Source organism: Heterodontus francisci, chromosome 3, assembly GCF_036365525.1.
Source record: "Heterodontus francisci isolate sHetFra1 chromosome 3, sHetFra1.hap1, whole genome shotgun sequence".
Taxonomy (NCBI): Eukaryota; Metazoa; Chordata; class Chondrichthyes; order Heterodontiformes; family Heterodontidae; genus Heterodontus; species Heterodontus francisci.
This window is the reverse complement of record NC_090373.1, coordinates 23,861,508-23,886,673: the sequence shown is the minus strand read 5'-3', so window position 1 is coordinate 23,886,673 and position 25,166 is coordinate 23,861,508. Positions and strand designations below refer to the sequence as shown.

At 49.9% G+C, this 25,166-nt stretch overlaps 1 protein-coding gene across 1 annotated transcript in view; it reads left to right on the top strand.

Annotated features, from left to right (window-relative positions):
- The window catches only part of shprh (SNF2 histone linker PHD RING helicase), a 162,756-nt gene that overhangs the window by 832 nt on the left and 136,758 nt on the right, over window positions 1–25,166 (top strand). The window contains exons 2-4 of the mRNA XM_068020176.1: window positions 12,173–12,356; window positions 15,275–15,900; window positions 22,222–22,351. Of these exons, the coding sequence (XP_067876277.1) occupies window positions 15,304–15,900; window positions 22,222–22,351 (727 nt within the window). The 5' untranslated portion in view covers window positions 12,173–12,356; window positions 15,275–15,303. The remainder of the gene's footprint in view (window positions 1–12,172; window positions 12,357–15,274; window positions 15,901–22,221; window positions 22,352–25,166) is intronic.

Genomic DNA, 25,166 nt, shown 5'->3' with positions numbered 1-25,166 from the left:
GTCAGTACTGAGGGAGTGCTGCATTGTCGGAGGGTCAGTACTGAGGGAGTGCTGCATTGTCGGAGGGTCAGTACTGAGGGAGTGCTGCACTGTCAGAGGGTCAGTACTGAGGGAGTGCTGCACTGTCGGAGGGTCAGTACTGAGGGAGTGCTGCACTGTCAGAGGGTCAGTACTGAGGGAGTGCTGCACTGTCAGAGGGTCAGTACCGAGGGAGTGCTGCATTGTCGGAGGGTCAGTATTGAGGGAGTGCTGCACTGTCGGAGGGTCAGTACTGAGGGAGTGCTGCACTGTCGGAGGGTCAGTACTGAGGGAGTGCTGCATTGTCGGAGGGTCAGTACTGAGGGAGTGCTGCACTGTCGGAGGGTCAGTACTGAGGGAGTGCTGCATTGTCGGAGGGTCAGTACTGAGGGAGTGCTGCATTGTCGGAGGGTCAGTACTGAGGGAGTGCTGCACTGTCAGAGGGTCAGTACTGAGGGAGTGCTGCACTGTCGGAGGGTCAGTACTGAGGGAGTGCTGCACTGTCAGAGGGTCAGTACTGAGGGAGTGCTGCACTGTCAGAGGGTCAGTACCGAGGGAGTGCTGCATTGTCGGAGGGTCAGTATTGAGGGAGTGCTGCACTGTCGGAGGGTCAGTACTGAGGGAGTGCTGCACTGTCGGAGGGTCAGTACTGAGGGAGTGCTGCATTGTCGGAGGGTCAGTACTGAGGGAGTGCTGCACTGTCGGAGGGTCAGTACTGAGGGAGTGCTGCATTGTCGGAGGGTCAGTACTGAGGGAGTGCTGCATTGTCGGAGGGTCAGTACTGAGGGAGTGCTGCACTGTCGGAGGGTCAGTACTGAGGGAGTGCTGCATTGTCGGAGGGTCAGTACTGAGGGAGTGCTGCATTGTCGGAGGGTCAGTACTGAGGGAGTGCTGCATTGTCGGAGGGTCAGTACTGAGGGAGTGCTGCATTGTCGGAGGGTCAGTACTGAGGGAGTGCTGCATTGTCGGAGGGTCAGTACTGAGGGAGTGCTGCATTGTCGGAGGGTCAGTACTGAGGGAGTGCTGCATTGTCGGAGGGTCAGTACTGAGGGAGTGCTGCATTGTCGGAGGGTCAGTACTGAGGGAGTGCTGCATTGTCGGAGGGTCAGTACTGAGGGAGTGCTGCAGTGTCGGAGGGTCAGTACCGAGGGAGTGCTGGACTGTCGGAGGGTCAGTACTGAGGGAGTGCTGCATTGTCGGAGGGTCAGTACCGAGGGAGTGCTGGACTGTCGGAGGGTCAGTACCGAGGGAGTGCTGCATTGTCGGAGGGTCAGTACCGAGGGAGTGCTGCATTGTCGGAGGGTCAGTACTGAGGGAGTGCTGCATTGTCGGAGGGTCAGTACTGAGGGAGTGCTGCATTGTCGGAGGGTCAGTACTGAGGGAGTGCTGCATTGTCGGAGGGTCAGTACTGAGGGAGTGCTGCATTGTCGGAGGGTCAGTACTGAGGGAGTGCTGCATTGTCGGAGGGTCAGTACTGAGGGAGTGCTGCATTGTCGGAGGGTCAGTACTGAGGGAGTGCTGCATTGTCGGAGGGTCAGTACTGAGGGAGTGCTGCATTGTCGGAGGGTCAGTACTGAGGGAGTGCTGCATTGTCGGAGGGTCAGTACTGAGGGAGTGCTGCATTGTCGGAGGGTCAGTACTGAGGGAGTGCTGCATTGTCGGAGGGTCAGTACTGAGGGAGTGCTGCATTGTCGGAGGGTCAGTACTGAGGGAGTGCTGCACTGTCGGAGGGTCAGTACTGAGGGAGTGCTGCACTGTCGGAGGGTCAGTACTGAGGGAGTGCTGCACTGTCGGAGGGTCAGTACTGAGGGAGTGCTGCATTGTCGGAGGGTCAGTACTGAGGGAGTGCTGCATTGTCGGAGGGTCAGTACTGAGGGAGTGCTGCATTGTCGGAGGGTCAGTACTGAGGGAGTGCTGCATTGTCGGAGGGTCAGTACTGAGGGAGTGCTGCATTGTCGGAGGGTCAGTACTGAGGGAGTGCTGCATTGTCGGAGGGTCAGTACTGAGGGAGTGCTGCATTGTCGGAGGGTCAGTACTGAGGGAGTGCTGCATTGTCGGAGGGTCAGTACTGAGGGAGTGCTGCATTGTCGGAGGGTCAGTACTGAGGGAGTGCTGCATTGTCGGAGGGTCAGTACTGAGGGAGTGCTGCATTGTCGGAGGGTCAGTACTGAGGGAGTGCTGCATTGTCGGAGGGTCAGTACTGAGGGAGTGCTGCAGTGTCGGAGGGTCAGTACCGAGGGAGTGCTGGACTGTCGGAGGGTCAGTACCGAGGGAGTGCTGCATTGTCGGAGGGTCAGTACCGAGGGAGTGCTGGACTGTCGGAGGGTCAGTACCGAGGGAGTGCTGCATTGTCGGAGGGTCAGTACTGAGGGAGTGCTGCATTGTCGGAGGGTCAGTACTGAGGGAGTGCTGCATTGTTGGAGGGTCAGTACTGAGGGAGTGCTGCATTGTTGGAGGGTCAGTACTGAGGGAGTGCTGCATTGTTGGAGGGTCAGTACTGAGGGAGTGCTGCATTGTCGGAGGGTCAGTACTGAGGGAGTGCTGCATTGTCGGAGGGTCAGTACTGAGGGAGTGCTGCATTGTCGGAGGGTCAGTACTGAGGGAGTGCTGCATTGTCGGAGGGTCAGTACTGAGGGAGTGCTGCATTGTCGGAGGGTCAGTACTGAGGGAGTGCTGCATTGTCGGAGGGTCAGTACTGAGGGAGTGCTGCATTGTCGGAGGGTCAGTACTGAGGGAGTGCTGGACTGTCGGAGGGTCAGTACTGAGGGAGTGCTGCACTGTCGGAGGGTCAGTACTGAGGGAGTGCTGCATTGTCGGAGGGTCAGTACTGAGGGAGTGCTGCACTGTCGGAGGGTCAGTACTGAGGGAGTGCTGCATTGTCGGAGGGTCAGTACTGAGAGAGTGCTGCACTGTCGGAGGGTCAGTACTGAGGGAGTGCTGCATTGTCGGAGGGTCAGTACTGAGGGAGTGCTGGACTGTCGGAGGGTCAGTACTGAGGGAGTGCTGGACTGTCGGAGGGTCAGTACTGAGGGAGTGCTGGACTGTCACAGGGTCAGTACTGAGGGAGTGCTGCATTGTCGGAGGGTCAGTACTGAGGGAGTGCTGCACTGTCGGAGGGTCAGTACCGAGGGAGTGCTGCACTGTCTGAGGGTCAGTACCGAGGGAGTGCTGGACTGTCGGAGGGTCAGTACTGAGGGAGTGCTGGACTGTCGGAGGGTCAGTACTGAGGGAGTGCTGCACTGTCTGAGGGTCAGTACTGAGGGAGTGCTGCACTGTCTGAGGGTCAGTACTGAGGGAGTGCTGGACTGTCGGAGGGTCAGTACTGAGGGAGTGCTGGACTGTCGGAGGGTCAGTACTGAGGGAGTGCTGGACTGTCGGAGGGTCAGTACTGAGGGAGTGCTGCACTGTCGGAGGGTCAGTACTGAGGGAGTGCTGCACTGTCGGAGGGTCAGTACTGAGGGAGTGCTGCACTGTCGGAGGGTCAGTACTGAGGGAGTGCTGCACTGTCGGAGGGTCAGTACTGAGGGAGTGCTGCACTGTCGGAGGGTCAGTACTTAGGGAGTGCTGCACTGTCGGAGGGTCAGTACCTAGGGAGTGCTGCATTGTCGGAGGGTCAGTACTGAGGGAGTGCTGCATTGTCGGAGGGTCAGTACTGAGGGAGTGCTGCATTGTCGGAGGGTCAGTACTGAGGGAGTGCTGCATTGTTGGAGGGTCAGTACTGAGGGAGTGCTGCATTGTCGGAGGGTCAGTACTGAGGGAGTGCTGCATTGTCGGAGGGTCAGTACTGAGGGAGTGCTGCATTGTCGGAGGGTCAGTACTGAGGGAGTGCTGCATTGTCGGAGGGTCAGTACTGAGGGAGTGCTGCATTGTCGGAGGGTCAGTACTGAGGGAGTGCTGCATTGTCGGAGGGTCAGTACTGAGGGAGTGCTGCATTGTCGGAGGGTCAGTACTGAGGGAGTGCTGGACTGTCGGAGGGTCAGTACTGAGGGAGTGCTGCACTGTCGGAGGGTCAGTACTGAGGGAGTGCTGCACTGTCGGAGGGTCAGTACTGAGGGAGTGCTGCACTGTCGGAGGGTCAGTACTGAGGGAGTGCTGCATTGTCGGAGGGTCAGTACTGAGGGAGTGCTGCATTGTCGGAGGGTCAGTACTGAGGGAGTGCTGCATTGTCGGAGGGTCAGTACTGAGGGAGTGCTGCACTGTCGGAGGGTCAGTACTGAGGGAGTGCTGCATTGTCGGAGGGTCAGTACTGAGGGAGTGCTGCATTGTCGGAGGGTCAGTACTGAGGGAGTGCTGCATTGTCGGAGGGTCAGTACTGAGGGAGTGCTGCATTGTCGGAGGGTCAGTACTGAGAGAGTGCTGCACTGTCGGAGGGTCAGTACTGAGGGAGTGCTGCATTGTCGGAGGGTCAGTACTGAGGGAGTGCTGGACTGTCGGAGGGTCAGTACTGAGGGAGTGCTGGACTGTCGGAGGGTCAGTACTGAGGGAGTGCTGCACTGTCGGAGGGTCAGTACTGAGGGAGTGCTGCATTGTCGGAGGGTCAGTACTGAGGGAGTGCTGGACTGTCACAGGGTCAGTACTGAGGGAGTGCTGCATTGTCGGAGGGTCAGTACTGAGGGAGTGCTGCACTGTCGGAGGGTCAGTACCGAGGGAGTGCTGCACTGTCTGAGGGTCAGTACCGAGGGAGTGCTGGACTGTCGGAGGGTCAGTACTGAGGGAGTGCTGGACTGTCGGAGGGTCAGTACTGAGGGAGTGCTGCACTGTCTGAGGGTCAGTACTGAGGGAGTGCTGCACTGTCTGAGGGTCAGTACTGAGGGAGTGCTGGACTGTCGGAGGGTCAGTACTGAGGGAGTGCTGGACTGTCGGAGGGTCAGTACTGAGGGAGTGCTGGACTGTCGGAGGGTCAGTACTGAGGGAGTGCTGGACTGTCGGAGGGTCAGTACTGAGGGAGTGCTGCACTGTCGGAGGGTCAGTACTGAGGGAGTGCTGCACTGTCGGTCAGTACTGAGGGAGTGCTGCACTGTCGGAGGGTCAGTACTGAGGGAGTGCTGCACTGTCGGAGGGTCAGTACTGAGGGAGTGCTGCACTGTCGGAGGGTCAGTACTTAGGGAGTGCTGCACTGTCGGAGGGTCAGTACCTAGGGAGTGCTGCATTGTCGGAGGGTCAGTACTGAGGGAGTGCTGCATTGTCGGAGGGTCAGTACGGAGGGGGTGCTGCACTGTCGGAGGGTCAGTACTGAGGGAGTGCTGCATTGTCGGAGGGTCAGTACTGAGGGAGTGCTGCATTGTCGGAGGGTCAGTACTGAGGGAGTGCTGCATTGTCGGAGGGTCAGTACTGAGGGAGTGCTGCATTGTCGGAGGGTCAGTACTGAGGGAGTGCTGCATTGTCGGAGGGTCAGTACTGAGGGAGTGCTGCATTGTCGGAGGGTCAGTACTGAGGGAGTGCTGGACTGTCGGAGGGTCAGTACTGAGGGAGTGCTGGACTGTCGGAGGGTCAGTACTGAGGGAGTGCTGGACTGTCGGAGGGTCAGTACTGAGGGAGTGCTGCACTGTCGGAGGGTCAGTACTGAGGGAGTGCTGGACTGTCGGAGGGTCAGTACTGAGGGAGTGCTGGACTGTCGGAGGGTCAGTACTGAGGGAGTGCTGCACTGTCGGAGGGTCAGTACTGAGGGAGTGCTGCATTGTCGGAGGGTCAGTACTGAGGGAGTGCTGCATTGTCGGAGGGTCAGTAATGAGGGAGTGCTGCACTGTCGGAGGGTCAGTACTGAGGGAGTGCTGCACTGTCGGAGGGTCAGTACTGAGGGAGTGCTGCACTGTCGGAGGGTCAGTACTGAGGGAGTGCTGCATTGTGGGAGGGTCAGTACTGAGGGAGTGCTGCATTGTCGGAGGGTCAGTACTGAGGGAGTGCTGCATTGTCGGAGGGTCAGTACTGAGGGAGAGCTGGACTGTCGGAGGGTCAGTACTGAGGGAGTGCTGGACTATCGGAGGGTCAGTACTGAGGGAGTGCTGCACTGTCGGAGGGTCAGTACTGAGGGAGTGCTGCACTGTCGGAGGGTCAGTACTGAGGGAGTGCTGCACTGTCGGAGGGTCAGTACTGAGGGAGTGCTGCACTGTCGGAGGGTCAGTACTGAGGGAGTGCAGCACTGTCGGAGGGTCAGTACTGAGGGAGTGCTGCACTGTCGGAGGGTCAGTACTGAGGGAGTGCTGCACTGTCGGAGGGTCAGTACTGAGGGAGTGCTGCACTGTCGGAGGGTCAGTACTGAGGGAGTGCTGCACTGTCGGAGGGTCAGTACTGAGGGAGTGCTGCACTGTCGGAGGGTCAGTACTGAGGGAGTGCTGCACTGTCGGAGGGTCAGTACTGAGGGAGTGCTGCACTGTCGGAGGGTCAGTACTGAGGGAGTGCTGCACTGTCGGAGGGTCAGTACTGAGGGAGTGCTGCACTGTCGGAGGGTCAGTACTGAGGGAGTGCTGCACTGTCGGAGGGTCAGTACTGAGGGAGTGCTGCACTGTCGGAGGGTCAGTACTGAGGGAGTGCTGCACTGTCGGAGGGTCAGTACTGAGGGAGTGCTGCACTGTCGGAGGGTCAGTACTTAGGGAGTGCTGCACTGTCGGAGGGTCAGTACCTAGGGAGTGCTGCATTGTCGGAGGGTCAGTACTGAGGGAGTGCTGCATTGTCGGAGGGTCAGTACGGAGGGGGTGCTGCACTGTCGGAGGGTCAGTACTGAGGGAGTGCTGCATTGTCGGAGGGTCAGTACTGAGGGAGTGCTGCATTGTCGGAGGGTCAGTACTGAGGGAGTGCTGCATTGTCGGAGGGTCAGTACTGAGGGAGTGCTGCATTGTCGGAGGGTCAGTACTGAGGGAGTGCTGCATTGTCGGAGGGTCAGTACTGAGGGAGTGCTGGACTGTCGGAGGGTCAGTACTGAGGGAGTGCTGGACTGTCGGAGGGTCAGTACTGAGGGAGTGCTGGACTGTCGGAGGGTCAGTACTGAGGGAGTGCTGCACTGTCGGAGGGTCAGTACTGAGGGAGTGCTGGACTGTCGGAGGGTCAGTACTGAGGGAGTGCTGGACTGTCGGAGGGTCAGTACTGAGGGAGTGCTGCACTGTCGGAGGGTCAGTACTGAGGGAGTGCTGCATTGTCGGAGGGTCAGTACTGAGGGAGTGCTGCATTGTCGGAGGGTCAGTACTGAGGGAGTGCTGCACTGTCGGAGGGTCAGTACTGAGGGAGTGCTGCATTGTCGGAGGGTCAGTACTGAGGGAGTGCTGCACTGTCGGAGGGTCAGTACTGAGGGAGTGCTGCATTGTGGGAGGGTCAGTACTGAGGGAGTGCAGCACTGTCGGAGGGTCAGTACTGAGGGAGTGCTGCACTGTCGGAGGGTCAGTACTGAGGGAGTGCTGCACTGTCGGAGGGTCAGTACTGAGGGAGTGCTGCACTGTCGGAGGGTCAGTACTGAGGGAGTGCTGCACTGTCGGAGGGTCAGTACTGAGGGAGTGCTGCACTGTCGGAGGGTCAGTACTGAGGGAGTGCTGCACTGTCGGAGGGTCAGTACTGAGGGAGTGCTGCACTGTCGGAGGGTCAGTACTGAGGGAGTGCTGCACTGTCGGAGGGTCAGTACTGAGGGAGTGCTGCACTGTCGGAGGGTCAGTACTGAGGGAGTGCTGGACTGTCGGAGGGTCAGTACTGAGGGAGTGCTGGACTGTCGGAGGGTCAGTACCGAGGGAGTGCTGCACTGTCGGAGGGTCAGTACCGAGGGAGTGCTGCATTGTCGGAGGGTCAGTTCTGAGAGAGTGCTGCACTGTCGGAGGGTCAGTACCGAGGGAGTGCTGGACTGTCGGAGGGTCAGTACCGAGGGAGTGCTGCATTGTCGGAGGGTCAGTACTGAGGGAGTGCTGCATTGTCGGAGGGTCAGTACGGAGGGAGTGCTGCATTGTCGGAGGGTCAGTACTGAGGGAGTGCTGCATTGTCGGAGGGTCAGTACTGAGGGAGTGCTGCATTGTCGGAGGGTCAGTACTGAGGGAGTGCTGCATTGTTGGAGGGTCAGTACTGAGGGAGTGCTGCATTGTCGGAGGGTCAGTACTGAGGGAGTGCTGGACTGTCGGAGGGTCAGTACTGAGGGAGTGCTGGACTGTCGGAGGGTCAGTACTGAGGGAGTGCTGGACTGTCGGAGGGTCAGTACTGAGGGAGTGCTGCACTGTCGGAGGGTCAGTACTGAGGGAGTGCTGGACTGTCGGAGGGTCAGTACTGAGGGAGTGCTGGACTGTCGGAGGGTCAGTACTGAGGGAGTGCTGCACTGTCGGAGGGTCAGTACTGAGGGAGTGCTGCATTGTCGGAGGGTCAGTACTGAGGGAGTGCTGCATTGTCGGAGGGTCAGTAATGAGGGAGTGCTGCACTGTCGGAGGGTCAGTAATGAGGGAGTGCTGCACTGTCGGAGGGTCAGTACTGAGGGAGTGCTGCACTGTCGGAGGGTCAGTACTGAGGGAGTGCTGCACTGTCGGAGGGTCAGTACTGAGGGAGTGCTGCATTGTGGGAGGGTCAGTACTGAGGGAGTGCAGCACTGTCGGAGGGTCAGTACTGAGGGAGTGCTGCACTGTCGGAGGGTCAGTACTGAGGGAGTGCTGCACTGTCGGAGGGTCAGTACTGAGGGAGTGCTGCACTGTCGGAGGGTCAGTACTGAGGGAGTGCTGCACTGTCGGAGGGTCAGTACTGAGGGAGTGCTGCACTGTCGGAGGGTCAGTACTGAGGGAGTGCTGCACTGTCGGAGGGTCAGTACTGAGGGAGTGCTGCACTGTCGGAGGGTCAGTACTGAGGGAGTGCTGCACTGTCGGAGGGTCAGTACTGAGGGAGTGCTGCACTGTCGGAGGGTCAGTACTGAGGGAGTGCTGCACTGTCGGAGGGTCAGTACTGAGGGAGTGCTGCACTGTCGGAGGGTCAGTACTGAGGGAGTGCTGGACTGTCGGAGGGTCAGTACCGAGGGAGTGCTGCACTGTCGGAGGGTCAGTACCGAGGGAGTGCTGCATTGTCGGAGGGTCAGTTCTGAGAGAGTGCTGCACTGTCGGAGGGTCAGTACCGAGGGAGTGCTGGACTGTCGGAGGGTCAGTACCGAGGGAGTGCTGCATTGTCGGAGGGTCAGTACTGAGGGAGTGCTGCATTGTCGGAGGGTCAGTACGGAGGGAGTGCTGCATTGTCGGAGGGTCAGTTCTGAGAGAGTGCTGCACTGTCGGAGGGTCAGTACTGAGGGAGTGCTGCACTGTTGGAGGGTCAGTACTGAGGGAGTGCTGCACTGTCGGAGGGTCAGTACTGAGGGAGTGCTGCACTGTCGGAGTGTCAGTACTGAGGGAGTGCTGCACTGTCGGAGGGTCAGTACTGAGGGAGTGCTGCACTGTCGGAGGGTCAGTACTGAGGGAGTGCTGCACTGTCGGAGGGTCAGTACTGAGGGAGTGCTGCACTGTCGGAGGGTCAGTACTGAGGGAGTGCTGCATTGTCGGAGGGTCAGTACTGAGGGAGTGCTGCACTCAGAGGGTCAGTACTGAGGGAGTGCTGCACTGTCGGAGGGTCAGTACTGAGGGAGTGCTGGACTGTCGGAGGGTCAGTACTGAGGGAGTGCTGCACTGTCGGAGGGTCAGTACTGAGGGAGTGCTGGACTGTCGGAGGGTCAGTACTGAGGGAGTGCTGCACTGTCGGAGGGTCAGTACTGAGGGAGTGCTGCACTGTCGGAGGGTCAGTACTGAGGGAGTGCTGCACTGTCGGAGGGTCAGTACTGAGGGAGTGCTGCACTGTCGGAGGGTCAGTACTGAGGGAGGGCTGCACTGTCGGAGGGTCAGTACTGAGGGAGTGCTGCACTGTCGGAGGGTCAGTACTGAGGGAGTGCTGCACTGTCGGAGGGTCAGTACTGAGGGAGTGCTGCATTGTCGGAGGGTCAGTACTGAGGGAGTGCTGCATTGTCGGAGGGTCAGTACTGAGGGAGTGCTGCATTGTCGGAGGGTCAGTACTGAGGGAGTGCTGCCTTGTCGGAGGGTCAGTACTGAGGGAGCGCTGCATTGTCGGAGGGTCAGTACTGAGGGAGCGCTGCATTGTCGGAGGGTCAGTACTGAGGGAGCGCTGCATTGTCGGAGGGTCAGTACTGAGGGAGTGCTGGACTGTCGGAGGGTCAGTACTGAGGGAGTGCTGCACTGTCGGAGGGTCAGTACTGAGGGAGTGCTGCACTGTCGGAGGGTCAGTACTGAGGGAGTGCTGCACTGTCGGAGGGTCAGTACCGAGGGAGTGCTGCACTGTCTGAGGGTCAGTCCTGAGGGAGTGCTGCATTGTCGGAGGGTCAGTACCGAGGGAGTGCTGGACTGTCGGAGGGTCAGTACTGAGGGAGTGCTGCATTGTCGGAGGGTCAGTACTGAGGGAGTGCTGCATTGTCGGAGGGTCAGTACGGAGGGAGTGCTGCACTGTCGGAGGGTCAGTACTGAGGGAGTGCTGCACTGTCGGAGGGTCAGTACTGAGGGAGTGCTGCACTGTCGGAGGGTCAGTACTGAGGGAGTGCTGCATTGTCGGAGGGTCAGTACTGAGGGAGTGCTGCATTGTCGGAGGGTCAGTACTGAGGGAGTGCTGCATTGTCGGAGGGTCAGTACTGAGGGAGTGCTGCATTGTCGGAGGGTCAGTACTGAGGGAGTGCTGCATTGTCGGAGGGTCAGTACCGAGGGAGTGCTGGACTGTCGGAGGGTCAGTACCGAGGGAGTGCTGGACTGTCGGAGGGTCAGTACCGAGGGAGTGCTGGACTGTCAGAGGGTCAGTACCGAGGGAGTGCTGCACTGTCGGAGGGTCAGTACCGAGGGAGTGCTGCATTGTCGGCGTGTCTGTACTGAGGGAGTGCCGCACTGTCGGAGGGTCAGTACTGAGGGAGTGCTGCATTGTCGGAGGGTCAGTACTGAGGGAGTGCTGCATTGTCGGAGGGTCAGTACTGAGGGAGTGCTGCATTGTCGGAGGGTCAGTACTGAGGGAGTGCTGCATTGTCGGAGGGTCAGTACTGAGGGAGTGCTGCATTGTCGGAGGGTCAGTACTGAGGGAGTGCTGCATTGTCGGAGGGTCAGTACCGAGGGAGTGCTGGACTGTCGGAGGGTCAGTACCGAGGGAGTGCTGGACTGTCGGAGGGTCAGTACCGAGGGAGTGCTGGACTGTCAGAGGGTCAGTACCGAGGGAGTGCTGCACTGTCGGAGGGTCAGTACCGAGGGAGTGCTGCATTGTCGGCGTGTCTGTACTGAGGGAGTGCTGCACTGTTGGAGATGCCATCCTTTGGATGAAACGTTAAACCGAGGATGTTTCTGCTGATTCGACAGACCTCCTGTGGCATTAATCAGCACAGAGCAGGGGAATTCTCTTCTTGTCCAGGCCAATATTCATCTCTGAACCAACACCACCAAAAACAGATTATTTGCAAGTTATTCAATTTTGATGCTGTTTTGGATCTTGCTGTATGCAAATTAGCAGTTGTGTTTCCTTACAAAATTGCAGCAGGTAAACGTAAGTACTTAATTAGCCTGTAAATTGCTTTGGGATGTCCCAAGAATGTGACTGTTGCTATTTAAATGTAATGTTGATCTGAGTGTAATTTGTAGAAAATTCTGCACACCCAATGTTAAACTGACAGATCTGTAATTTGCTGGTTTGTTAAAACTTCCCATCTTAAATAATCAACAAGTGTTGCCGATTGGCATAATTCTCAAATCTGAGGTGCTTTGGAAATCAATGACTAACACATCTGCAAATTTTCTGGCCTATTTGTTTAATCACAGTTTAGTATAAGGTGATTTCTTTTATTCTAACATTTATTCTAATTGTGTATATCCAAATTTCTCACAGTTGATATGCAACTCCAGCTCAATTCATTTTTTTCTCTACTTGATGTGGTGTGTGTGTTTATATTAATTGTCATTTAAACTCACGGATTGAAATTTGATCGTATGGAAATTCCTTAGAAAGGAGGCAAAGGAGCAAACCAACCACAGTTACTGAAACTTCATTTAAACAAAGTTACATCCGCTGTTTTTGTGCCCTCAGTTCTGCCTGTTCTAGTAAGATAAGGTTTGTAACTTTATAATGTGATGAAATAATTTCAGCAAAGCCTGTGCTTGAATTTAACATCATATTTTTCTTCCACGACTTTCACTCTTAACAGTTGGATAGTGATGATGTGATGTGAGTGCGTTTCATGGCCATGGTTTTCCAGGGTGCATCAGTAGGATTCCCTCACTGCAATCAAGAGGCTGAGTCTATCCCCACCATGTAACAGAATTTCTGAGTTTCTTTGTTTTTCCAACTGATTTCCAAATAAGCTGGAGAGCAATTCTGTTTCAATTTAGGTATGTTTAAACTATTGAAGCTGTTAATAGTTGTTTAACTTATTAACAACTGCTTAAAATTATGAGAGAGATAAAGATTAAATTCATAATTGTTTAATGTACAAAATACCCTGAATTAAAAGGTTTTGATTCAAATGATCATCCTTTGAGCACTGTATCCCCACTTTGGTGTCTTATTTATGTTCCTTAATTCAAATGATCGGATAATGTAATTTTTTTAATGCAAGAGAGGATTTTGAATTTGCAGAAGTAGGCTGTTATTAAGTGTTTAGCCCCACCTCAACGAGACAAACCGATTAGTAGCAGTTCTACTGCCTAGTGTGTCTCATGACTGGTGGTCCTCAAGGATCTGTGGTGGGCCCTTAACTATTCGCTATAATTAGTAATGACATGCATAGTGCAATAGAGAGTCATACCTCCAAATTTTCTGATGACAAAAATTGGTGGCATAGTAAGTAGTGTAGAGAGGAGCATAAAATTACAAAGAGCCATTCATAGATTAAAGTTAAACTGTGGCAGATGGATTTCAATCCAGATCAGTGTGAGGTCATTCATAAATCTGAGTATTACTTTAATGGTGAAAAGCTAAGAACAATGGAGGTCCAAAGAGATTTAGGGGTCCGGGTATATAGATCACTAAAATGTAGTAATTGGGTACAAAAATACTAATGGAAAAGGCATTATAACTAGAGGGCTAGAATATAAAGGGAGGGAGGTTTTGCTATAGCAATACAAAGCCTTGGTTAGATTACATCTGGAGTACTGTGGACAGTTCTGGATACTGCATCTTAGAAAGGATATATTGGCCTCGGCATAAATGTAGCGCAGAGTCATCAGAATGTTACCTCAGCTCCAAGAGTTACATTATAAGGAGGGATTACATAAACTAGACTCACTATCCCAGGCCCCAAACACTCCTTTCAGGTGAAGCAGTGATTTACTTGTACTTATTTCAATGTAGTATACTGTATTCACTGCTCACAATGTGGTCTCCTCTACATTGGGGAGACCAAGCGCAGACTGGGTGATCGCTTTGCGGAACATCTCCGCTCGGTCCGAAAGCATAACCCCGAGCTTCCAGTTGCTTGCCATTTCAACACTCCCCCCTGCTCTCATGCTCACATCTTTGTCCTGGGATTGCTGCAGTGTTCCAGTGAACATCAACTCAAGCTCGAGGAACAGCATCTCATTTACCGATTAGGCACACTACAGCCTGCCGGACTGAACATTGAGTTCAATAATTTCAGAGCATGCCGGGTCCCCCCCATTTTACTTTTATTTTTAGTTATTCTTTTTTCTATATTTTTTTGTGTTTGTTTTATTTCATTTCATCTTAGTTTGTTCAGTTTGCTGAATTTTGCTGTCTGGTCATGTGAAAAGTATCTTTGACCAAATCAAAAGTATAGCATGGATGCATTTATGGGGAAGTTAGAAAAGTAAAAGGGGAGAAAGGAATAGAAGGATCAGCTGATAGGGCTATATGAAGAGTGATGGGAGGAGGCTCAAATAGAGCATAAACATTGGCTTAGACCAGTTGGGCCGAATGGCCTGTTTCTGTGCTATGTAAGTTGCTCAATGTTTCAATTTATTTTCACAAATGTAAGGTGAATGAGTTGTGATGCTTTGCTGACTTGTGTTTTTCCTGTAAAGGTTACTGTTGATCTGGATCATCTGCTTTTCCTGTCAGTCATGACGAGCCCTGCCCCTAATCCATTTGGTTGCAAGTGTAGTTCTGCTTTAAGCCCTTTCCAAGTGGAATGAATACTCTCACTGCCAGCACTTTGTCAGCCCTAGGTCCTTGCAGTCAAACTATAAAAGCCCAAAGTTTGTGAATTAATTGAATATTATTGCACTTAAAAAAACAAACAATCTGAGATACTTCATCTTTTCCAAGATTATTTTTAAGTATTTGCACAACTCCACTAAGAAAGTAATTAACAGATGACTTGTTTGTAAGGCCAAGAAACCTAGAGTGTACCTCAAGCGATTGCTTACCTCAGATAGAAAACTTCCAAAATGATCAGGCTTTTATACAAACAAAATCAATTGCAGCTCACACTTGTCGACCCTTTCCCTCAACTGCAAGACTCACAAGCTAGCCCCTCAGTACTGCCACCGACCCCCCCAACTCCACCACTTACTCTGGACCCCAGCATCTTCCTCACTGCTTCCAAATCTTGACACTTTGGTTGGCTGTTGTGTACTTTCCAAACGCTGACTGACTGTAGCTCCAACATCTCTTTAAGCAGTTTGGAAAGCGATAACAGAATGATACCGGGTCTAAAAGGGTTAAATTATGAGGACAGGTTGCATAGACTAGGCTAGTATTCCCTTGAGTATAGAAGATTAATGGGTAAGATAATTAAAGGATTTGATAGGGTAGATGGAGAGTCCAGAACAAGAGGACATAACTTTAAAATCGGAACTAGGCCGTTCAGGGTGAAATCAGGAAGCACTTCTTCACACAAAGGGTAGTGGAAATCTGGAAATCTCTACACCGTTCCCCCGTGACACAAGAAGAAAGCTGTTGAGGCTGGAAATCCATTGAAAATCTCAAAACTGAGATTGATACATTTTTTGTTCGGCAGGGGTATTAAGAGTTACAGAAACAAGGCAGGTAAATGGAGTTGAAATGCAGATCAATACTGATCTAATTGAATAGCTAAACAGCTAAAGAGAGACTGAATGGCCGTGACCTCTTCCTATGTTCCTAACTAAAGGTCCAGAGTAATAACAAATGCTTCATGTAACTTTTTTACTGGGAACACTGTTTATATTCACATAAAATAAAAACCGAAAGTGCTGGAAATACTCAGGAGGTCTGGCAGCATCTGTGGAGAGAGAAGCAGAGTTAACGTTTCAGGTCTGTGACCTCTCATCAGCACTTCTATTGTTCATGTTCTCATTCTTTGTTGCAGATCTGAAGCTGCACGAAGCTCACGGTACAATGAGCAACAGAAGGAAGCGCACGGCCCCAATGCGGGTAGACGAAGAAATGAAGAAAAGGCTGAGCTGGAACATGTGCGATGACTTGAAGGAGCCGCATCCACTTGATGCACTGGACAGCAGCAACAATCCCTTGGCTGTAGGCTCAAGTTTCCCAGGACACGGAGAGGCAGACCCGCTCCTGGTCAGCAGTTTGAAACCGTCAAATGTCTCTGCTGTGACTGAGATTGTGGATGCAGAAGGTCCTTTTTCATCAAGTACCACCACCCAGCTGAATCTCACTGTCTCCCCATGGCACTCAGGTGAAGAGTGGCGAGCACTGCTGGCCGAGTTCACCCTCCAACTTCTAGCAGGCCAAGTATTTCCTGACAACCTTTGGTCTCTCAGCCTATGCTTGGTGAAGACCAGCAAAAATGATCAGCTGCAAATTTCGGTCAGGAAGAAAAGTGATGATTCTGAGAGTGATGGCCATGAAGAATTAATAGGCTGTGTAAAAACTTCACTCAGTTATAAGGTGCTGGAGGACATCACGTGGCTTCAAAAAAAGAATGTGCTTGGAGTGTTCCAAAAGGAAATCGAGGACTGTCAAACTCTGAAGGTATTTATCTATCTAATAAAATGTTATCTTTGTCTTGACCTTTGAACCTTCTTCCTGATTGATTAAGTCATTTTTTTTCTCCTTTTCTATTGGTTATTTTCTAGTTTCACTTTTCACCAATCACCAATAAAACTGAAGCAGAAAACACTCAAAGTGGTGGAAAGGGATTTTTTTTCCCTTCCCTCATATCTGATTTGCTTGGTGTCTCTATCATGGAAAAACATTCAATCAGAAAACTGAAACATGAAATTACAGTGAACCAAATAGGAAGCTTAAAAATCAGGCATTGACGATAGGCACTAGCGTTTTTATAAGATGGATGTACAATCCTTTTCACTTAGACCATCTATAATTACCGCTGACAGCCGCCCTAAATCGGGAAAAGGCACTGACTGTTTGCCGTTACTATAGGAGCCAATTACAAAGTCACTGCTTTTAAAATATTGATTACACTGACTATTTTGAGCAGTTCACTAAGTACTCACTGATTATTGCTGAAAGTAGAAACGTTATGTTGAAGCTTTTTGTCTTGCACTCAACAGGACTATCCGCAAGAATACCAATGTAAGGGAAAACAACAAATTTATACTGTGTAAGAAGAGAGCGCTGATCAGTTAGCAAGTGGACTCTGATTGGTAGAGGAGTTGCCATGGAGAATGCACCAGTTAACGGTGACTGACAGTTAACTGCCAAGCTTTGTTTGAAATTTAAACCAGGCAGCTTGATTCTGATTGGTCAAGGCATTGCCCCGAGGAATGAACCAGTGAATGGCTGTCACTTATTTTGTTTAGCTGAAGCAGGCGCAATGTGTGTACATGTTCTTTCTGTCTGCAAAGAACAGGGCCCTGTGTATTGATATATGTAGCGTCCAGTATGCACAAATGCGCCACACTGCGAGCCGTACTGACAATCTTAAATTGGTTGTCAGCGTAATTCTTAGCACACTGAGGATTATTTATCAAATGTTGTCCAGTTGCGGAATCACATCTAATGTTGGACACTGTGTTTTGAGTTTTGCGAGCATTTGTGTGTACTAGAAGCTACATTTATTCAAGTCACATGCCATTGTGAGTTGAGCAAATATTGCCATTCCTTCATTGTCATTGGATCAGCATTGTGGCAGTACCATCAGCATATGGAGTACAGTAGTTCAAGGAGAATGCCCTCCACTGCTTTCTCAAGGCAACTAGAGATGGGCAAGGAATGCTGCAACCTCCACATCCTGCGGACAAATAACGATAATAAGGGCTGCAGCGGCAGGGAGAGCAACTCACTGAACTCAAGCTGCTGAGTGAAGATTGTATAGGATGGAGTGGTCACCTCAACATCATCACTTAGGAGAGGACAGGAATGATTTTTCCTTGAAATTAGACAGAGGAGAGTGCACAAGTAGATCAGGGAGCAAGCAGAGGCAATTTCCACATTATTTCTCAGGAAAATACAGAGGCAGCTAGCCAACAGAGAGAGAGAGAAGGCAGAGGGGTGGACAATAGGCAAGAAGAGAGATGAGAAAGAAAAGATAAAGACAAAGACAAAAAGGAGAAAGAAAGAGAAATAAAGAAAGGAAGAAAATGAGGAGATTTGGGGACCCATGCATTTTTTATATGCCTTGTTGATGCTGGGCAGGCCAGGCAGGGGCCATAAAGATCATAGAGAGGATTTACCCAAGAACAGAATGTTCATGAACATCAGGCTGTGTTGGTCAAAGGTGTTGCAGCGACTGGAAGGTGAGATAGGTTTGTAATTTAGATTTCCAGAATTATTGAAACTTATGTCTTATTTACAAACTGAGGCAGATCAGGCATACTTCTGAAAGAGAAAAATCATGCTACAATATGATTGGGCAGAATTTCTGCTGTTGTAAAGTAATTGGAGCAAAAGGTTTTGTGCAATATGATTAGTGAGTAGCAGAAATAGAAAATAACCAAGAAAAAGAAAAAAAGTGGCACCTTTGACAGTGCAGCACTCCCTCAATTTGGCAGTGGCGCGCTACCCTAGATGCTTGTGCTCAAGTCTCTGGAGTGGGACTTGACTGCACAACCCTGTGACTCAGAGGCAAGAGTGCTACAAACGGAGTCATGGCTGACACTTGGAAACCAACTTGGAGATGATGGTGTTTTCTGTGACATCACTGCTTCTGTTCAATCAAGAAAATCAGCCGCAGCAATGAAACCGCATGCCTTGTCAAACATAATCAATATGTTAGTAAACATATTTAAAAAGAAAGCGTAATGCAGAATGCCTGAAGTCTCTGGTAATTGATGGCAGTTGCATGCAGAATAAATATCAAATCTAAAAATCTCATCGCTAAAAGGTAATGGCACTTTTGTGAGTTGCAAAGCAGCTGATTGAAACAGCTCGAAGACCTGACTGTGTGAAATCAGCAGAGCTTTTTAAGTACTTACTGAACTGCTCAAAATAGTCGGTGCGATTAATGCATTAAAAGCAGTGTCTTTGCCATTACTACAGGAGCCAATTACGAACAGACAGCGTCTTTTCCTGATATAGGTGGCCGTCAGCGATAAATATAGATGGTGTATGTTAGCTACAAGACTGGACTACTTTTTGCATTCCAAACAGCAAAAGCAGCATGCAATAGACAGAGCTAAGCGATCCCACAACCAACGGATCAGATCAAAGCTCTGCAGTCCTACCACATCCAGTCGTGAATGGTGGTGGGCAATTAAACAACTAACATCAGTAGGAGGCTCCACAAACACCCCCATCCTCAATGATGGAGGAGTCCAGGACATCAGTGCAAAAGAAAAGGCTGAAGCATTTGCAACCATCTACAGCCAGAAGTGCCGAGGGGATGATCCATCTCGGCCTCCTCCTGAAGTCCCCAGCATTACAGATACCAGTCTTCAATCAATCCAATTCACTCCACGTGATATCAAGAAATGGCTGAAGGCACTGGATACTACAAAGGCTATGGTCCCCGACAACAATCTGGCAATAGTACTGAAGACTTGTGCTCCAGAACTAACCACGCCCCTAGCCAGGCTGTTCCAGTACAAATACAACACTGGCATCTACCAGGCAATGCAGAAAATTGCCCAGGTGTGTCCTGTACACAAAAAGCAGGACAAATCCAACTTGGCCAATTAACGCCCCATCAGTCTACTCCCGATGGAAGGGATCGTCGACAGTGCTATCAAACAGCACTAGCTCAGCAATAACCTGCTCACTGATGCCCAGTTTGGGTTCCTCCAGGGTCACTCTGCTCCTGACCTCATTACAGCCTTGGTCCAAACAGGCAAAAGAACTGAACTCCAGAGGTGAGGTGAGAGTGATTGCCCTTGATATCAAGGCAGCATTTGGCCGAGTGTGGCATCAAGGAGCCCTAGCAAAACTGGAGTCAATGAGAATCAGGGGGAAAACTTTCCATTGGTTGGAGTCATACCAAGCACAAAGGAAGATGGTTGTGGTTGTTGGAGGTCAATCATCTCAGCCCCAGGACATCACTGCAGGAGTTCCTCAGGGTAGTGCCCTAGGCCCAATCATCTTGGCTGCTTCATCAATGACCTTCGCTCCATCATAAGGTCAGAAGTGGAGATGTTCGCTGATTGTGCAATGTTCACCATTTGCAACTCCTCAGATACTGAAGCAGTCCGAGTAGAAATGCAGCAAGACCTGGACAACATTCAGGCCTGAGCTGATACGTGGCAAATAACATTCACACCACACAAATGCCAGGCAATGACAATCTCCAACTAGAGAGAATCTAACCATCTCCTCTTGGCAGTCAACGGCATTACCATTGCTGAATCTCCCACCATCAACATCCTGGGGTTACCATTGACCAGAAACTGAACTGGAGTAGCCATATAAATACCGTGGCTACAAAGGCAAGTCAGATGCTGGGAATTCTGCAGTTTGTTAACTCACCTCCTGACTCTCCAATGCCTATCCACCACCTACAAGGTACAAGTCTGGAGTGTGATGGAATACTCTCCACTTAATGGATGGGTGCAGCTCCAACAACACTCGAGAAGCTCGACACCATCCAGGATAAAGCAGCCCGCTTAATTGGCACCCCATCCACCACCTTCAACACTCACTTTCTTCACCACCGACGCACAATGGCAGCAGTGTGTACCATCTACAAGATGCACCGCAGCAACTCACCACGCCTCCTTCAACAACACCTTGCAAACCTGCAACCTCTACCACCTAGAAGGACGAGGGCAGCAGACGGGTGGGAACACCACTATCTGCAAGTTCCCTCCACGCCAGCCACCATCCTGACGTGGAACTATATCGCCGTTCCTTCACTGTCACTGGGTCAAAATCCTGCAATTCCCTTCCTGACAGCACTGTAGGCGTACCCGCGCCAGATCGACTGCAGAGGTCCACCACCTTCTTAAGGGCAATTGGGGATGGATAAGAAATGCTGGCCTAGCCAGCGACACCTACATCCCATGAAAGACTAAAAAAAGTGGAAGGAATTGTACATCCATCTTAAAATAAAAACGCTAGTGTCTGTTCTCAATGCCTGATTTTTGAGCCAGCCTAAAAACATCCAAAAGCGAGATATGTCATTACTTCCTCAGAATGCTTATCAGCAGGTTTCTTCGACCGTCACCTGCCCTTATTTCCTGCCAGTAGTTACTTATTTCCTGGGATGTACAACAGGAGGTATGTTCCTTTGCAGGCAACAGTTTAGTGATGGTAGGGTTTCAAATAGGAGTAAACTTACCTAGTGTGAAGAAGTATTAAAGAGAAACTGTGGACACAAATGGAACAGTTTACAATGGCATTATGAACATTGCAGAGTTGGTGACATATCATCTAACTAAGGATTTACTGTGATGTATAACCTCATCACAGACAACCTTCCAGGCTAGTTTTGCACTCCTTTTATTTTACAGTAAAATTCTGCTGCCTATATCCTAACTCGTACCAAATTCGCATTCACTCATCACCCCTGTGATCATTGATCTTCATTGGCTCCCAGCCTGGCAACACCTCGATTTTCAAATTCTTATTCTTGTTTTCAAATCCCTCCGTGGCCTCACCCTCCCTAGCTCTGTAATCTGCTTCAACCCTCTGATCTCTCTGTGCTTCTCTAATTCTGGCCTCTTGCACATCCCCAATTTTCATCAGTCCACCATTGATGGCCATGCAGTCAGCTGCCTAGGCCCTAAAGACCGGAATTTCTTCCCTCCTTAAACCTCGCCATCTGTCAACCTCTCCTCAAAATCTTACCTCTTTGACCAATCCTTTGGTCACTGTCCAAATAGCTCCTTATGTGGCTTGGTGCAAATTTTATTTGATAATGCGCTTGTGAAATGCCTTGGGATGTTTTGCTACAGTGAAGTATTAAGAGCACAGGAACAGGCCATTCGGCCCCTACAGGTCTATGCCCGTGTTTATGCTCCATCCAAAGCCTCTTCCCAACCGCCTTCATTCTAATCTTATCACCATATCCTTCCATTCCTTTCTCCCTCACGTGCTTATCTGGCTCCCCCTCAAATGCTTCTATGATGTTCTCCTCAACTACTCCCAGTTGTAGCGAGGTCCACATTCTAACCACTCTCTGGCTAAAGAAGTTTCATCTGATTGGTCCCCAAAGGCACTATATAAATGTAAGTTGGTGTTGGATTCTGCACAACCGTTATGCAGAATCCCATCACTACTGCTTGATCCATGGGCTGTCACCCCTTGGCTGCAACTTGCTCCCGGCCCTGCCTCTCAAATTCTCTCCTGCTTGCAATGCTGTGCGAGCTGCATTAGTCATTCTGCAATTCAGTCCTACAGACGTATTGAATTGTAGGAGTTGGGTTAACTTGTATGTTTAATTGAAATTTTCAAGAAGTGGGGATATTAGTGAGATGGTAAACTATTGCTAATCATGTTGTCTCAAGGACTTTAATACAGTGTGCACTTAGCCTTAAGACTGGAAAAATAATAAAGCAGGACTTGCATTTATATAATGCCTTTCATGATCTCAGGCAGTCCCAATAATTTTGCCAATTATTTTAAATCTGTGCCCTCTCAATACTGACCCTCCTTTCCACTGGAAACAGTTTCTCCATATTAATTCTATCAAAACCTCTCATAATTTTGAACACCTCTCTTAAATACAACTGAAGTCGCTCATCCCTGGTACCATTCTAGCAAATCTCATGCACCCTCTCCGAGGCCTTCACATCCTTCCTATAGTGTAATACCCAGAATTGGCCATAATGCTCCAGACCAGTGATTAATAAAGGTAAAACACAGTTTGAGCACAGAATGAGGTTTTTGTTTTTGCTGTCATATTGACTATGTCTTACTTGTGTATTTTAAATGTGACTCAAACTTTTTCTTTCTCTGCAGATCGGTATTTATCTTCTTGAGTCTGGTTTGGGAAAACCAGAGTTCCTGAGTGAAGCAAGCTGCAGGATGAGAAAGACAAATACATTGATTCAAAAACTCATGGAATACTTTTATGACTTAACAGTTCCAGGTATAATGTTCAAAGTAAAAGTTAAATAGAACCAAACAGGTTTGAGAACTACTGAAGTCAGATTATTTTGTAATTCATCATCTTCATTTTCTGCTCTGTAGTCCGACTAGCCACTGCATCTTTGTTCACAGTTAACCTTATCCTGGGGCCAATAATGCAATACATGATGCTTGTAGAACTGATGTGCATCAAAAAGAAAGAAATTGCATTTCGATTAGTAACTTTCATGACCTCTGGATGTCACAAAATGCCTCACAGCCAATGAAGTACTTCTGAAGTGTTATAATTATAGGAAATGTGGCAGCCAATTTGTGCACAGCAAGGCCCTGTAAACAGCAATGTGATAATGACCAGATGATTTTTTTTTTTGTAGTGTTGCTTAAGGGAAAATGTTGGTCAGGACACCTGGGATAACTCTCCTGTTCTTCTTCGAAATAGTGCTATGGGATCTTTTATGAACCCGGGAGAGCAGACAGAACCTTGGTTTAACATCTCATTTGAAGGACGACATCTCTGACAGTGCAGCATCCCATCAGCACTGCACTGGAGTGTCGGCCAAGATTTTTGTGCTGAAGTCTTTGGACTGGGGCTTGAACCCTTGATCTTGTGACTCAGAAGCAACTCTCAGCCATAGCTGACACTGTATCTAGATTGGTCTAGGTGACCAAAGATAATTACAACCCTAATGTGCCTTCTACAATTTCTCCTTCCAAAGGACTATTGCCATGAACAAAAGGAGAAAAGAGTCTGCCTCAACCAGCAGAAGAGGCACAGTTTGATGTGAGTTGTAGATGTGCAGCATGCAGGTGCCTTATGTTGGCAGCGTGTCTGGTCTGTGCTCTTTACCAGGTTTCATGGGCCACAGAGCAAACTCATCAACTTGCAGCAATACAAGGTGCAGTGTCAAAGCATGGGCACGCGTGTGCTATAGGAAAGCAAGTCAGCAGTTACCAGAGTAATGTGCGTTCTTCCTTTTGTGATACCACACAACCTTTGCAGCCAAGTGCTAACAGCTTGCATTGCAAGACAACATTGTTAAAATAAGCAAAATGAGAGTGCCATTACTGTGGCAACCTTTCCTAAATTAGCAAAAACAAAAAGCTGATGGTCACCATCTAAGGTCATACATATGAACTAGGAGCAGGAGTAGGCCGCTCGGCCCCATGAGCCTGCTCTGCTATTCAATAAGATCATGGCTGATCTGTTTGTAACCTCGACTCCACATTCCCGCCTACTTCCGATAACCTTTCACCCCTTGCATATCAAGAATCTATCTACCTTTGCCTTACAAATATTCAAAGACTCTGCTTCCACTGCTTTTTGAGGAAGAGAGTTCCAAAGATTCACAACCCTCTGAGAGAAAAAATATCTCCTCATCTTTGTCTTAAATGGGCGACCAGGTTTTTAAAACCGTGACCCCTAGTTTTAGATTTTCCCACAAGGGGAAACATCCTTTCCACATCCACCCTGTCAAGACCCCTCAGATTCTTATATGTTTCAATCAAGTCTCCTCTTATTCTTCCAAACTCCAGCGGATACAAGCCTAGCCTGTCCAACCTTTCCTCATAAGACAACCAGCCCGTTCCAGGTATTAGTCTAGTAAACCTTCTCTGAATTGCTTTCAGCGCATTTACAAACTTCATGAAATAAGGAGACCAATACTGTACACAGTACTCCAGAAGTGGTCTCACCAGTGCCCTGTAGAGCTGAAGCATAACTTCCCTACTTTTGCATTCAATTCTCGTCACAATAAACAATAACATTCTATTAGCTTTCTTAATTACTTGCTGTACCTGCATACTAACCTTTTGTGATTCAGGCTCTAGGACATCCAGATCCCTCTGCATCTCAGAGCTCTGCAATCTCTCACCATTTAGATAATATGATTCTTTTTTATTCTTCCTGCCAAAATGGACAATTTCACATTTTCCCACATTATACTCCTTTTGCCAGATCTTTGCCCACTCACTTAACCTGTCTATAGCCCTTTGTAGCCTCCTTATGTCCTCTTCACAACTCACTTTCCTACCTATCTTTGTATCATCAGCAAATTTAGCAACCATACCTTCGGTCCCTTCATCCAAGTCATTTTATAAATTGTAAGAAAGTTGAGGCCCCAGCACTGATCCCAGCGGTACACCATTCGTTGCATCTTGCCAACCAGAAGATGACCCATTTATGCCCACCCTCTGTTTCCTGTTAGCTAGCCAATCTTCTATCCATGCCAATATGTTACCCCTTTACACCATGAGCTTTTATTTTCCACAGTAACCTTTATTTTGGCACCTTATCAGATGCCTTCTGGAAATCTACAGTACATCCACCTGTGCCCCTTTATCCACAACATACGTTACCTCTTCAAGGAACTCCAATAAGTTGGTTAAACATGATTTCCCTTTCACAAGATCACGTTGACTCTGCCTGATTACCTTGAATCTTTCTAAGTGCCTTGCTATAACGTCGTTAATAATAGCATCTAACATTTTCCCTAAGACAGATGTTGTGCTAACTGGCCTGTAGTTTCCTGCTTTCTGTCTCCCTCCCTTTTTGAATGGAACCTTCCCCGAATCTAGGGAATTTTGGAAAATTAAAACCAACGCATTGACTATCTCACTAGCAACTTCTTTTAGGACCCGAGGATGAAGTCCATCAGGACCCGGGGATTTGTCAGCCCACAGCTCCAGTAATTTGTTCAGTACCACTTCCCTGGAGATTGTAATTTTCTTGAGTCCTCACTCCCTTCCATTTCCTGATTTACAACTATTTCTGGGATGTTACTGTATCCACTATGGTGAAGACCGATGCAAAATACCTG